Source organism: Psammomys obesus, unplaced genomic scaffold (genome assembly GCF_907164565.1).
Source record: "Psammomys obesus unplaced genomic scaffold, mPsaObe1.curated_primary_1811, whole genome shotgun sequence".
Lineage (NCBI taxonomy): Eukaryota > Metazoa > Chordata > Mammalia > Rodentia > Muridae > Psammomys > Psammomys obesus.
The window spans coordinates 20,425,812-20,442,366 of record NW_026596091.1 but is presented as its reverse complement, the minus strand read 5'-3'; the positions used below and the strand labels follow the sequence as shown (position 1 = coordinate 20,442,366).

At 37.2% G+C, this 16,555-nt stretch overlaps 1 protein-coding gene across 1 annotated transcript in view; it reads left to right on the top strand.

The window, feature by feature from the left end:
- Lrriq1 (leucine rich repeats and IQ motif containing 1) overlaps window positions 1-16,555 on the top strand; it is a 224,846-nt gene that overhangs the window by 36,697 nt on the left and 171,594 nt on the right. The window contains exons 10-11 of the mRNA XM_055627895.1: window positions 8,457-8,650; window positions 11,490-11,617. Of these exons, the coding sequence (XP_055483870.1) occupies window positions 8,457-8,650; window positions 11,490-11,617 (322 nt within the window). The remainder of the gene's footprint in view (window positions 1-8,456; window positions 8,651-11,489; window positions 11,618-16,555) is intronic.

Sequence of the window (16,555 nt, the reverse complement as noted above, 5' to 3'; positions counted from 1 at the left end):
TTCTTCTTCTTCTTCTTCTTCTTCTTCTTCTTCTTCTTCTTCTTCTTCTTCTTCTTCTTCTTCTTCTTCTTCTTCTTCTTCTGTCCATCCTCTTTGCCTTTCAGGATGGGGATTGAGCATTTTAGTTAGGGTCCTCTCTTTTGCTTAGTTTGTTTAGATGTACAGATTTTAGCGGGTTTATCCTATGTTGTATGTTTATATGACTGAGTATATACCATGTGTGTCTTTTTGCTTCTGGGACAACTCACTCAGGATGATCCTTTCCCAGAGACTCATACTCCAACCAAGGACTATTCATGGAGATAACCTAGAACCCCTGAAGTTCAGTGTCCAAGTCGGTTACCTAGTAATGGGAAGAGGGACTGCCTCTGACATAATCTGATTGGCCTACTCTTTGATCACCTCCCCCTGAGGGGGGAGCAGCCTTACCAGGCCACAGAAGATGACAATGCAGCCACTTCTGATGAGAACTGATAGACTAAGATCAGAAAGAAGGAGAGGAGGACCTCCCCTATCAGTGGACTTGGGGAGGGGCATGCATGCAGAAAGGGAAGGGAGGGTGGGATCGGGAGGGGAGGAGGGAGGGGCTTATGGGGGGGATACAAAATGAATAAAGTGTAATTAATAAAAGTTAAATAAAAAATTAAAAAAAAACCCTCAGACTTCAACATTGTATTTAGTGAGTTTCCTGGCTACTTTCACATCTTTAGTTTTGCTATTTATTTCAGGATTTCTTTTAGGTGACAGGAAAATCTCCATACTCAACCATCCAGGAATCCCTGCCTAGGGAATGGTGTCACTTATAATGAACAGGTCTTCTCACACCAATTATTGTAATCAGGAATGCCACCTGAAAGAAAAACATTGTTTAAGTTCAAGCATACTCTCTAGGATCAGGAGGCTTTAAAAGAACCATTTAGAGAATTTCTTTATGTAATAAAGTCAAGAACACTTTAGTAGCCCTTTATATTTATTATTGTTTCCATCTTTTGAAAGCGTTTTTTGTTTTGTTTTGTTTTTTTAAATTTTGTGCCTTTTTGTTTTGTTTTTGATAGGGAAGAACAACTATCTGCTAGTGTGACTAGAGAAGAATATTTTTTAGGAGTGTAGGGGTATTGTTTTAGTGCCATTTCTTGTCTGTGCAGAAACTGAATATATTAATACATTTTTCCCTGAGAATATGCTTCTCTGGAAGATAACAGATTTCATTTCTGCAGATTTACAGTGACTTAATTTCTTGTTTTACTTTATATTCATCATCAATGTAGTACTCATCCTTTGGAAGTGCTCTTCTGCGTATTTTAGGATTTTAGTGCCAGGGTGGTTCTTGTGACTCATAGGCGTTCTAGATGGGTAGGGCTGCTGGTTGCTTGCTCCTTTGGAAGATCGCATTGAACAGTTGGTATTATGAAAACTAATATTTAAGAAGAAGCCATTCAGATCAGATTCAGACCAGGGAACTCTGGGCCCAATGACTGAAATCCATGTTATTGTCAGCACTAGGGAATACTTTCCAACCTTGGCAGTCAACCAACAGCAAAAGCAATAGACTATATGTTTGGGGAGACTATTGAACACCCCTAACCAACAACTAAAGAATGCTTCTCACATTGGGTATTGGGGTGTTTCTTATGTGTCTATTAAATCTTGGAGAGAATATTGTCAGCCTAGATAGGAAAAATGACATGTATCTGCATATGTATATGATTTATATGTATAAATACATATATAATTTACATGTAATATAATTTTTATAGATAATTAATAGAATTATTCCTTATAATTCTCATATATCCTTACTATTTTTTTTGCTGTTTTTCATACTTTTGTGTTTATCTCCTTCCCTAAAAAGCCTCCCTTTCCCATTTTTCTGACTAGATCGCTTGTACCTTGCATGTCCTTTCTCTATTCTTTTGATTCCTTTAGCTTTTTCTCCTTTGAATATTTTTGCAAACATGATATTTTATTCATGCAAGTTGATAAATGGTTTGGTCAATTAAAGATACTATGTCTTTTGTATCTTTTTAATTATTATTATGTATTACAATTCATTCACTTTGTATCCAGGCTGTAGCCCCTGCCCTCTACTCCTCCCAGTCCCACCCTCCGTCCCTCTTCCATCCTCATGTCCCTCCCCTAGTCTACTGACTGGGGAGGTCCTCCTCCCCTACTATCTGACCCTAGCCCATCAGGCCTCAGCAGGACTGTCTGGATCCTCTTTCTCTGTGGCCTAGTAAAGCCACCTTGCTAGGGCAGGTGAACAAAAAGTAGGCACCTTTACAATAAAGTATTCTGTCTTAGTCATTGTATCTGGTACATTCAAATCAGGTTTCATTTGGATATAGGGGACCATTGTACAGTGTGAAACAAACACTGAATACTTCTCATAAATAGCTCTGTTGGTTATATATTAATATCAAGAATATAAGAAAATAGGACATTTTCATTTGCTTATCTGAAATGTTAGTATTAAAGTGTTGGAAGTTACAAGAGTTTCTGTGTGATGAGTATTTTTCTAAACAAAATGATATGATAAATAATAGAAAGATCTGGAGGGGACAGGAGCTCCACAAGGAGAGCAACAAAACAAAAAATTCTGGGCACAGGGGTCTTTTCTGAGACTGATACTCCAAACAATGACTATTCATGGAGATAACCTAGAACCCCTGCACAGATGTAGCACATGGCAGTTCAGTGTCTACATGGGTTCCCTGGTAATGGGAACAGGGGCTGTCTCTGACATGAACTCAGTGGCTGGCTTTTTGATCACCTACCCCAGAGCGGAGAACAGCCTTACCAGGCCACAGAGAAAGACAATGCAGCCAGTCCCTATAAGACCTGATAGGCTAGCGCCAGATGGAAGGCAAGGAAGACACACCTATTAGTGGACTTGGGGAGGGTCATGGGAGGAGAAGAGAGAGAGGCAGAGTGGGATGGGGAGGGGCTTAGGGAGGAGGGTACAGCTGGGATACAAAGTGACTAAACTCTAATCAATAATAAATAAATAAATTTTAAAAATGTGAGCCATTGTTCACTTACTTTTAACTCTAAATGTCTGAATTAACTGAAGGCAACATTTATATTTTCCTAAGACTTCAGACCTCTAAAAATGCTCAACAATGGTGGAAACTATGGAAATTTGATTATGTGTGTAGTGTGTGGTGATCACTCAGGATGTTTGATATTCTATCTTCTTTTTTTTTAAATTTTATTTTTAATTTAATTTTTCTTTTTAGTTAAATTTTGTTAACTCTGTGTCCCAGCTGTATCCCGCTCCCTCATTCCCTCCCCAACCCCACACTCCCTCCCTGGTCTCCTCCCTGCCCCTTTCCAAGTCCACTGATAGGGGAGGACCTCCTCCCCTTTCATTTGGCCCTGTTTTATCAGCTATCTTCAGGGCTGGCTGCAAAGTCCTCCTCTGTGGCCTAACAGACTGCTCCTCCCCTGGGGGGGGGGGTCAAACAGCCTGCCCTTGAGATCCTGTTAGAAATAGTCCGTGTTCCCCTTACTTTGGAAAACTACTTGGTTACTGAGCTACCAGGGGCCACATCCGAGCAGAAGTTCTTAAGCCTTTATCACTGACCTCTGAAATCTTTGAGCTCTTTGGTCATTACCAAAATACCCAAGCAGGTGCTTACTGATTAACATGATATTTCAAGCATGTTTATGTTCAAGCATTGTTTATTTCTAGCATTTCTATTTCTATTTATTTCTATTTAATAGCATATTAAATGTTTACCTAAAGTACATGAAATTCTCAGGAAGCAATATTTATAAATAAAAATTAATTAACGTTAGACTTGCATTTTACATTTGAAAATCAGTCGTCCATCTTCATCAGATGCACCAAACATATTAGTGACTTCTTTCTGTTCTGTACTATGAAGAATTTGCTATTTTGCCTTCTCTTTACACCTTAAAATCCATTCTTTTGATGGCACCAGGATACTACTAGTATCTCCTAAACCTCTGACACCTTCACTTAAATAGACATGAATAATCTTCACTGAAGAAGAGGAAATGTTTTAAAACTGACTTATGGTAGTTATAGAGAAATATACTCACTCTACAATATGCACTGAAAATACTCTTATTGTGCATCAGAATGCACAATGATTAAGACAGGGAAGATGCTAAGATTGTGTGAAAACCAATTTATGCAGGGCACATATACGGTAAAGGGTGGCAGTGTTACTGGGAAGGCTACACATAGTGTTGAGCTTAGGCTCACAGTGAGGCTGTGCTGCAGCAATATTCATTTCTGTGAGAAGACCTTCCTAGGGTGGACTTGGATGCTTGTTTGTTTATTGTCCTCTCTTCTTTACTAAGCTAATCTGAATTCTCAACTCCATATCTTCTGTTTCATCAGCACTATATTCTGGTAATTTTCGCAAACATTCTCTGAACAGCAGCTATTTAGTTTGGTTGTTTCTAAAGATTTTTTTTAGGTGTGTGTGTTGGGGGGGGGTTAGAGTTGTGTTTGCAGTGCTACTTATACTTTAATTTCTTCACATTTCATAATGTATGACAGTTGCTTTCAAACTTTGAAAAACTGTGGTATGTGTTGTGTTTTGGTCATATTTCATTTGGTAGTTTGGGATAATTCTCTCACTGTATGCAAGCAGGTAGGCACGGCACTGGAGAAGTAGCTGTGAACTTACACGTGACTCACAATCAGGAGGCAGAAAGTAGCCAGCCCGGAATAGTGTGAGCTTTGAAACTTTAGAGCTCACCTTTAGTAGCACACCTCCTCCAGGACTATACCACTCAATTATTCCAAAACAGCTCTACCCACTGAAAACCACGTATTCAAACATATAAGCCTGCAGAGGCTGTTCTCATTGGAACCCACACAAAGGCTAGGTCAAGGACATCTCAGTGTTGAGGCCTAAAATGCCTTTATCCCATTAAAATGAAATCTTTTGGTAGATGTTAAACATATTAAAATACTTCATTTGACTGCGATTAAAACTAGGGTTTGTTTTACAATTTGATATTGACTGATGAACCTAACATATCTCCGGCTGATAGAATGTGAAGCATGGACCACATATCTGGGACAGAGCCTGGTGGCTTGCATTTTGAGAGGGGGGGACAGTGTGAGAAAAGAGTGCAGAAAGATAATGAAAGGCAGACGCAGAGGGTTCTGTCGGTCATTTAAAGAGAAGTTTTCTCCATTGCTAACAATCCACAATCTGTTATACCTATTTTCTTTTTTTTTTTTTACCATAACACCTAGTTTATTGCTAGTATGCTGAGAGATAAAATTGTAATAAACTTCCTGCCATTATTTACAGCATTATTTATAACAGCCAAAAGGTGAAAAATGCCCAAATGTCCATCAACAAAATGCAGATTTTATATAAACAATGGGATGCTATTTATTCCTTGACAAGCATTATAATTACTTTTTTAAATTTTTTATTAATTTCACTTTATTCATTTTGTATCCCCCCATAAACCCCTCCCTCCTCCCCTCCCGATTCCACCCTCCCTCCCTTTCTGCATGCATGTCCCTCCCCAAGTCCACTGATAGGGGAGGTTCTCCTCTCCTTCTTTCTGATCTTAGTCTATCAGTTCTCATCAAAAGTGGCTGCATTGTTCTCTTCTGTGGCCTGGTAAGGCTGCTCCCCCCTCAGGGGGAGGTGATCAAAGAGCAGGCCAATTAGATTATGTCAGAGGCAGTCCCTCTTCCCATTACTAGGTAACCCACTTGGATACTGAACTGCCATGGGCTACATCTGTGCTGGGGTTCTAGGTTATCTCCACGAATAGTCCTTGGTTGGAGTATGAGTCTCTGGGAAGTTCCCTGTGTTCAAATTTTCTTGTTCTGTTGCTCTCCTTGTGGAGTTTCTGTCCTCTCCAGCTCTTACTATTTCCCACTTCTTACATAAAATTCCATTCATTCTGCCCAACAGTTGACCATCAGGCTCAGCATCTGCTTTGATAGTCTGCAGGGCAGAGGCTTTCAGAGGCCCTCTGTGGCAGGTTCCTAGTTTGTTTCCTGTTTTCTTCTTCTTCTGATTGCCCAGCATCTTTGCCTTTCAGGATGGGGATTGAGCAGTTTAGTTAGAGTCCTCTCTTTTGCTTAGTTTCTTTAGATGCACAGATTTTAGCGGGTTTGTCCTATGTTGTATGTCTATATGAGTGAGAAAAGTTATTTTTATTTATTTATTTTTTATTTTTAACTTTTTTGTTAATTACAGTTTATTCACTTTGTTTCCAGTTATAGCCCCCTCCTGCATTCTCTCCCAATCCCATCGTCCCTCCCTCACCTCTCATCTCCTCACATGCCTCTCCCCAAGTCTCCTGATAGGGAGATCCTCCCCTCCCCTTCTATCTGTCCCTAGCTTATCAGGTATCACCAGGACTGGCTACAATGTCCTCCTCTGTGGCCTAGCTAGGCTGTTCCTCCCACGAAGAGGAGGAGGTCAAAGAGCTAGCCACTGAGTTCATGTCAGAGACTGTCCCTGTTCCCCTTACTAGGGTCCCCACTTGTCTGCAGACCTACCGTGGGCTACGTCCGAGCAGGGCTTCTAGGTTATATCCATGCACGGTCCTTCGTTGGAGAATCAGTCTCAGACATGTCCCTGTGCCCAGATATATTTGGACCTTGTAGAGCTCCTGTCCTCTCCAGGACTTACTACCCCTCTCTTCTTTCATATGGTCCCCTGCAAACTGCCCAAAGTTTGGCCATGAGTCTCAGCATCTGTTTTAATACACTGCTAAGTTTAGTCTTTCAGAGGCCCTTTGTGGTAGGCTCCTGTCCTGTTACTTATTTCCTCCTACTTCCAATGTCCATCTCATTTGTCTTTCTAAGTGAGGCTTGATCATCTTACCCCAGGTTCTCCTTCTTGTTTAGCTTCTGTAGGTATACAGATTTTAGTATGTTTATCCTATCTTATAGGTCTAGTACCCACTTATAAGTGAATATATACCATGTGTGTCTTTCTGCTTCTGGGATACCTCACTCAGGATGATCTTTTCTAGGTCCCACCATTTTCTAGCAAATTTCATGATTTCCTTGTTTTTAATTGCTGAGTAATATTCCATTGTGTAAATGTACCACAATTTTTCTATCCATTCCTCCAATAAGGGATATCTGTGTTGTTTCCAGGTTCTGGCTATTACAAATAAAGTGACTGTACAAGGTTGAGCAAATGCCCTTGTTGTGTACTTGAGCATAGTTTGGATATATGCCTAGGAGTGGTATAGCTGGATGTTGAGGAAGCACTATTCCTAATTGTCTGAGAAAGTGCCAGATTGATTTCCAAAGTGGTTGTATAAGTTTGCATTCCCACCAGCAATGGAGGAGGGTTCCCCTTTCTCCACAACCTCTCCAACATGTGTTGTCACTTGAGTTTTTGATCTTGGCCATTCTGATGGTGAAATCTCAGGGTCGTTTTCATTTGCATTTCCCTGATGGCTAAGGACTTTGAACATTTCCTTAAGTGTTTCTCTGCCATTCTCCATTCCTCTACAGAGAATTCTCTGTTTAGCTCCGTACCCCATTTTTTAATTGAATTACTTGATTTATTGCTTTTTAACTTCTTTAGTTCTTTATATATTCTGGATATCAGCCCTCTGTCAGATATAGGGTTGGTGAAGATCCTTTCCCAATCTGTAGGCTGTCGTTTTGTTCTGACAACAGTGTACTTTGCTTTACAGAAGCTTTTCTACAGTCTACTCTACTGTGGTTTTTATCCTGATAATCCTACTAATGTCTCTAGCATACAAGTCTCCAGTGATTTCATTGCTGCCAAAGTAATGGTCCCACCTCAACTTTTATTTTATTTTATTTTTTTTTCGTAACTATGCCTGCCATTATTCATGGTATGTAATTTAGTAAAATAAAAGTTTTTTTTAATAATTTAGAAGCATATTCCATTATTATTTTCCTGTGTGTGTGATACATTTCCAATTTCCCCATTTTTTCTGCTTCCTCCAAATGTTTCTTTGTTTTGCCTGCTGTTTGACTTTAGTTTCTTTTGTTCACAATTGTTACTTATCCCATTTTTCTTGAGTGACACTTGTAAAAGTTAAAAAAAAGTTTGCCACTCTGAGTTAAAAAAAAAAAATTCTGGTTAAGCTTAGCAATTTTTCTTGTTTCATTGTTTGAAAATTCTCATTGCCAATGTATGTGTTAAGCATTTCTTTTAGATTTCAATCTCTATATAAACTATGTAAATAAGCAGTGTATTTCCAAGACAATGCACAGTGCTGCATGTCTGTAATTCAAGCATTTGGGAGGGTAAAGTAGGAAGTTTAAGAGATCAGTACTAGCCTGAGCTATGTCATAAGTTTTATGCCAGCCTGAGTTTACAGAGAAATGCTACATTAAAAAAAATACAGGTATTGATGTAGATGTGACTTTATCCCCAAATAGCATTTTTCATCATACTATGTCTCAGGAACAATGTATAATACAAATGTGATATCAGGAACTTATCTTCCAGGTGGTCTAGAATCTTTGAAACATCTTCAGCAGCTAACCGTGGACCATAACCAGTTAATTAGCACTAAAGGTCTGTGTGAAGTACCCACCATCGTTCATCTGGATTGCTCGCATAATCACCTTACTGAGGTTGATGGCATCGGAAATTGTGGATTGCTGCAAATAGTAAAGCTGCAGGGAAATTACCTAAGAGAGGTACATTATTTAAAGTAATTGATATGTGTAAATAATGCAATATCTTTTTAACAGAAATATCTACATGTATAACAAACATTTTAAAAGCAATTTGAATAATATTTCTTTCTTTTTAAATTAATCAACTGTATGTTATTCCCACATTTCCTTTTTTACTTTTTAGCAGTTTGTAACACATATTAATTACATGAAATAATGGGTTTCATTATAGCATTTCCATACATGTATATAAAATATTTTATACTGTATTCATAAAACATATTACTCTCTCCTGTCTACTTCCAACACCAATTTATATATATATATATATATGTTTTTTTTTTTCCTGTATGTGTGTGTGAAAGAGAGGGAAAAGGGAGAGGGACACAAAGAGACTTCCTGAGTTTCATTAGGGTTGTAAACAGGAATATGGCCATAGAATTATTTTTACAGACACATGTAAATCCCACTATTACCTGAAGAGAGATTTTCAGAGGAGAGGCCTCCATGTGACACGTTCCATTCCATGAATAGGTGTTGACAAGCCTAGTTTTGAGGAGACCTTGTGGAGGTAGTCAGAGATGCTGTGTGTTCAAGGAAGCTAGCTATGACATGCCCTGAAGACAGTGTTACACACCACTCCACCTCATTCTTTCCGCTCCTCCTAAGATGTTTTGGGAGACTTGGAAGGGATACCATCGATGTCCTGTTTATGACTGGGCACCCAAAGGTACTTTATTCTCTCCAATTTGTTATGAGCCTCCACAGTCACTAATGGTGAACCATGATTCTCTGAAACTGACAGCAGTAACATTATATGATAATAAATTTAGTTATTGAGAGGGCACTTTTGAGAGGCACACAATTGGTTAACAAAATAACAGCAGTATCTTCCACATTAGAGCTTAGAAACACCCCATCTATGAGGATTTATACCAGGTTTACAATACTGGAGAGTAATTCTCTCCTATACAGCAGGCATCAAATTCAATCAGAAAGTGGTTCTTTATTCCAATAAGAGATTTGTCACTATTGAACTACTGGGTTTATCCCATTGGATTTGTGAATATTGCTGAACAAAAGGTGGTGCAGTGAGGATGAAGGTTGATGACAGTTCCGACATCAACTAAGTAAGGAGCATGCATTGTCTGGAAATAGCCATCCCACACATATGTGGCTGATGGGCTGTTTGGTCTTCATAGGGGACACCTGGTGAGTGGAGGGAGCTCTTTCTAGCATGGACTCTATTGCCTGCTTTTAGATCACTTCCTCCTGGCAGCATTGCTTTGCCTAGCCTTTGGGAATGAACATATGCTCAGTCCTGATGTAGCTTGATGTGCTAGGGAGGGTTGATATGGGAAGATGGGGGCTCTCCTTTTCTGGGGGGAATGTGAGAGAGAAACGGAGAAGCAAGGGAAGGAGGACTGGAAGGGGAAGAGTGAGGGGGCATGCTTGGGATGTAAAGTCAATAAACTGAAAATTTTTTAAAAATCTAAGAAACAAAGCAAAAACAAACAAACAAAAAGTTATCTTGCGACATCCTAAAGGCGAAAAAGCAAAGAAACTTCCAGCCTAGTTCCATTTTATTTCTTTATGTCATGAAACCAAGGCAGGTGGTATCTACATCAATAGGCTCTTTTTTTTTTTAATTTTATTTTTTTCTTATCAGTTACATTTTATTAACTCAGTATCCCAGCCGTGTCCTGATCCCTCATTCCCTCCCAGTCCCTCCCTCCTTCCCTCATCTCCACCCTGCCCCTTGCCAAGTCCACTGATAGGGGGAACCTCCTCCCCATTCATCTGATCCTGTTTTATCAGGTATCTTCAGGACTGGCTGCAAAGCTCTCCTCTGTGGCCTAACAGGACTGCTCCTCCCTTGGGGGGTGGGGAGGCCAAAGAGCCAGTCATTGAGTTCCTGTTAGAAATAGTCCTTGTTCCCCTCTCTATGGGAAAACAATTGGTTACTGAGTTACCACAGGCTACATCTGAGCAGAGGTTCTAGGTTACATTCATACATGGTCCTTGGTTGCATGTCAGTCTCAGAAAAGACCCTGTGCCCAGATATGTTTGGTCCTTGTGGAACTCCTATCCTTTCCTCATCATACTAACTCCCCTTCTTTCTTATGATTCCCTGTACTCTGCCAAAGGTTTGGTCATGAGTCAATAGGCTCTTAACCAGCTGCTCTGGTAGGCAATCAAGAGCAGTGGCAATTGCCCATATTGTTTAGAATGAGAGAAAGAGCCCTCCTGAAAATGAGATTTTCATCTAATAACCTGTGACTTCTGGGAGCTGCTTTCTCTACTTCCACAGAGTACCATAAATTAAAACCTCACTTTTTGTTTTTGAATAGATTTCCTTATAATCTATTTTCTGCACATCATCACTTTTATTGAAAGGTTATTTCCTTTCATACTTGTATTCTTACATTATTCTACTCTCTCTTAATTATTTCCCCCACTCATAGGCCCCTTTTCATTATTTTATTTTTATTCATTTAGTAAAACCCCCAAATACCTAAAATGTCTTATAAATCTTGTTTAACACAAGATTCTCAGAATACAAAATGTAGCATATCGTAATATTTTTGTTTTACTTATGTCATAAATTGAACCACAGTTACCTACTATTGAAATTAAATTGAATTCTGTCATGAAACTTCATTTACAAAGCTTATAAAAAATAATAAAGTTAATTTGGAGGTATTTCATCCATACTGAAAGACTCGTGACAATATACTTCAAATTTTGGTTTATTGTTTAGTAGGATGTATATATTATAAGCTTTGGTAGAATCTATATTTTTGATTTGGTTACAAAATATTTTGACTGCTGTCAAGTAACAGAATATATTTAATTTTAGCCTCCATCCTTAAGAAATCATGTTCTGCTTAGAGAACTGCACTTGGATGACAACAGTATCTCAAGCATGGAAGAACTTTCTTCCTGTTGGCTGCCTTTACTACAAGATCTAAGTATCTCTCAAAACAGGTGAAAATAAATTTTATTTTAGCAATACATTCAAATAAGTTATGTAAAATTATTGTGTGATGTACATAAACCACTAGAAAAAATTGGATTCCTGCAACGAAAGCAGAATTCATCAAAATAAACTGAATATATATTTAAAATCCCTTTAGGTTTTTAATCAGCTCTAAATTAGGAAAGCTGACTTAAATTTAGCAGGACATTGTTTGAATTTGAAGTAAGCGCCTTCAAGTGAACCATATAAGTACTTTCAACCTGCATGAATATATAGTATTGTTTTATAGCAAATATCTTCTCAATATTAAGTTATGTGTTTTGTCTTACACATGTAGCAAAACATGCAGGATTAGGCAAAACACACATATTTGACAAAAGTTCTCAAATGACTAGAATACATTTAAATTTAGAAGACTATAAAAGAATGTCTTTGTTCTTTAACTACTTTGTTGACTACTTTAAGCATACAATGAAGTATGCTTATTTGTCAAAGTTAAAACTAATGCAGATGATAAGCTTTGACACTGTCATTCTCTAATTATAGTCACATATCAGTCTGTTGCAGAGGAAATTATTGAACTAGACCAATTCGGTTCTTGGAGTTGATATTCATAATTAGAATAATTACTCCAAATGATTGTTATTTGAAATTTAGTTTACTTAGATGTAACTTTTGAATACTAGTGTGGGGCTTTTTATTTTGAGAGCTATAACAATGAGTGGCATATGTTCTAACTCTAAAAGACACGTTAAAGATAGAGAATTTAACTGTGTACAAAATCTTATTCACATTAAAAAAAAACATGAGCATCAGGTTTTCTTTCATTTCTGGCTCCTAGATTTTGTAAAAATTACTATGCATATCCATATGGCAGAGAAATAGAGGAAAACTCGTTTATGGGCTAGGAGGAGGGCAGGTAGAGAGGAGGATGTAGAGACATGCACCTGAAGAACATAGTGTACATTAAATACTGTTAGGAAACTTTTTCTCATGAAAGTATTTACAATCAATATACAACAATCATATTATATATAATTATTAGTGTATATACCATACTGAATTTTTAATAATACTGTCAAATATTTAAAGATATTTTTGTACTTTCAAGTCCTTCATTTACATCAGCACGTGCAATTACTGAAGCAGGAGAGCTGAAGGCATGCAAGGAAATGAAATTATTTCCTAATGGCATAATCTCAAGGCTTAGTGTATTTCTCAGCATATTTATCTCTTTAGCTATAATCCAGGTCTCACTGCTGGGTCTGCACACTGTCTGCAGAGCTACATAGTAAACAGACAGAGCAGTTCAGGTTTGTGGTTTGAACCTGTGACATCCCAGTCAGTTGACACTGGGCAAGTCTTTTCATCGTCTGAGCCTAACCTTTACCTAGTTGACAAAGGGCTGCTATTGACTCTCTTCCAACTAGCAATTTCTAGCTGTCATCTTTATAAGGAATATATAATAGTCCACTGCAGAAATATATGAGTTTACAATGGAGATATTCAAATGCACTTGTGCAGACATCATTGGGGTGAATAATTAAGATAGTTTTACATTTTATATATTTTCTTTTATTTTTGGTAACTATTTTCATCAAAAGGAAGAGATTATTCATCCACATACTTTCTTACTAAGCAAATGAAATACAAATAAAGAAGAGTATTTAGTGAATATTGTTTGGAGTACTTGTTTCATCCTGGCTTCTGTTTTGAATTTTCATTAAGACATGTGACTGGTTTAAGTTTGACTAAGTGGAGTTCTAACTAGAAAAATCTCTGGCTATATAAACCGTTCTACTTCCAGTGGGATCCTAAGTGGGAGCAGAGTGGAAACTTACCCATTGGGTGCTCAGTGTACAAATCTTTTGCTTTTTGTCGTCTTTGAAACTTATATCGTTTAATGCCCAGGGCTAATGTGACAAGGTCAAGTCGTATTAGGTTTTCACTAATGTCCCTTTGTCATTCTGGTTTGAATTTTCTTGGAAAAAAATATTCATGAAATGTTACTAAAGGGAAAAACTATAGACTTTTTTAAAGGAATCTATGATCAGATTTCTACCATCACAATGAATAAAGAATCGTGAATATCCAGTTTTCATGATTTGGATCTCAAAAAGGACAATTTACAAATCATTTCACAAAGAATGGGTATCTGAAAAGGTAAAACTGTAATATTACAAAGATATTTGACCAAAGCAGATACATATTTATGTAAATTGATTTTATAGAGAATATCATTGTTTTTAAATTCTAAAACAGCATTGACTAATTTTTCTTGATGTTTTCAAATACATGTCACCACATACTTGCTATATAATGCTATAGCATTGTTAAGTACACAAAATATTCTGTAGGACAGAGAACAACCATTTTATGAAGAGTGAAATAATTCATTACCTATGAATTATGAGTTCTAGTAAAAAGAGAAAGAGTTAATATTAAGATGTAGTAAAGTTACAAAAATAATTTTGTTATGTATTTTTATACTTGAAGAATTAAAATTTCATACTATAAAAATTATCAAAACATGAACAGGTGGAAAATAGTATAAGATTAAGAATTAAATTTAATAATTATGTATCTACAATGTTTGAATTTGGTCCCGCCTCCTTCCTCCTCTCTGTTAATTACCCACTTTTCACTGCCTTCCATGTTTTCTTCTCTTCTTCCTTTCTTTCTGTCACATCCATGTGACATTTTAGTCAACTTTACTCTTATGCTGTACAACAAAGGGTTTGTAGGGGCAGCACTTTTCATGTTTTCTTTTAGTATCTTTTATTCTTCACTGCACCACCCACAAGACTCTGTTAAAAAAGTAATAGTGCACAGGATTATATGAATGGCTGTATTGTGCAGAGGAGTGACAACACAGAAAGGGATTTTCTTCTAGCTTCATTATTTTGTCTACATTTCATCAGAAGTATCTTCTTTCCCTCTACTAATGCAGACCAGGGAAGTACAAGGGAGGAGTCAAGGTGCATACAAGGGTTAGTCTGTGCCAGACCCCATGAGGCTTTTAGCCACAGTGCTGCTGTGTGGCCTCTGACCTTAGAATAATAGGAGAGAGACAGACAGACACAGAGAGAGTTAATAATATTATACTCAACTCTTTAGTTGAATCTTATGATCAATTACAGACTTACAATATTAATAGAAAGAATTAACAAAGACATTTACAGTTTCATAATGAATTTAGGCAAATATATTTTTGTGTTAAAGATTCAGATGATAAACTGATGTGATTTTAATTTGCAAATAGCCATGGAAATGCATTTTTATGCTACAAAGCATTGATTGACTTGCCTTCATTAAAAATGTCAATCACGATGAAATTCATTTGCCTTTCAGTTTTTATTTGAAATTATATGTGTTATATGTTAAATATCATTTACGTTTCTTGCTTTAAAAGTTACTAATGACCATTATAATATGGAAACGAATAAAATAATTTTAAGTATCAATAATTTCATTATTACAATTTAACATACACAGATTGTGAGAATATATATTTTAAATGCTTTTCTGTCATGATTAAATCCATTTTATTACTATAAAGTATTTATAATATTATTCTTTCTGTACTTATTGATTATAGCTTAAGCGTATTTCCTATTCTGAATTACACACAATACAACTTTAAGTATTTTTATTAATAATAATTAAATCTAGTTTAAAATATTTTTCATTAATCAGTAACATCTAATCAGTTATTCTATTAAAAGTGATCTTAAATGTATGTGTATACACACATATATACATACATATATACACACACACGTATATATATGTATACACATACACACATGTATATATATGTAAACACATACATGTACATACAATCTGTTGAGTTTGTTTTGTTGACTATGTATACTATAGGTTTTTAAACCTGATATTCTTCAGTAGACAACGAATAAGGGAGTTAAAACCTAGGAGAGGTTAATTCTCCTCCTCTCAGCAACCATTAGTTGCCTCTATATTGTTAGCTAGAGGTGTAACCCTGACAAATTTCCGCCTTTCATGTTAAAATGTCTATTGATATTGCCAGTGTTCCTATTTTGTTTGTGCAGCTATTTATAGCTTGGAGAGGACCTTGAACCTCTGCTCAGATGAAGCCCATTGGCTGCTCAGTTTCCAAGTGGGTTCCCTAGAAAGGGGTATAGGAGTTGTCTCTGACATAAACTCAGTGGCTGGCTTTTTGATCACCTGTCCCTGGGGGTTACAACCTTGCCAGGCCACAGAGGACGATGATGCAGACAGCCCAGATGAGACCTGATAGGCTAGGGTCAAATAGAAGGTGAGGCAATCCTCCCCTATCAGTGCACTAGGGGAGGGGTATAGGAGATGGGAGAGGGAGAGTGGGTGGGACTGGGAGGAGGGGGGTGGCTACAACCATGATAAAAGGAATAAGTTGTAATAGGTAATAATAAGTTAATTAATTAATTAAAGTATCTATTGATATTGCCAGTGTTCCTGTCTTATTTGTGCATCTGTTTATAGGAGAAACTGTTTAACAGCCAGTTCTGACTCTTAGAGTATTTCTGCACCCTTTTCTGCATGTTCCCTGAGCTATATGTTCTGTTGCTGTGATGTAGATGTTAACTTTGGGCTGGGCTCCTCATGGTTTAGTTATCAGGGCAGTGTGAGCTGTTGTGATTTATACATGCACACACACAAAGCATGTGCCCCTGTGTGTATGTAGGTAACAATAATAAATAAAAAATAGGCTGCCAGCTTGGCAGGGGACACTGGAGAGTTTTGACTTAGTGTAGCCAGGAGGGCCTGGAGTGAAGAAATGGGGAAATGACGTAATCTTATTTAAATAACAAACATGTTAAAAATCATAGTAATCCCCCAACAAGTTTTTACCTTAAAGTTTTAGGCCATGTATTTAAACTAAGGAAGGAAAAACAAACAATGTATTTTCTGTATAACTAGCTTTATGA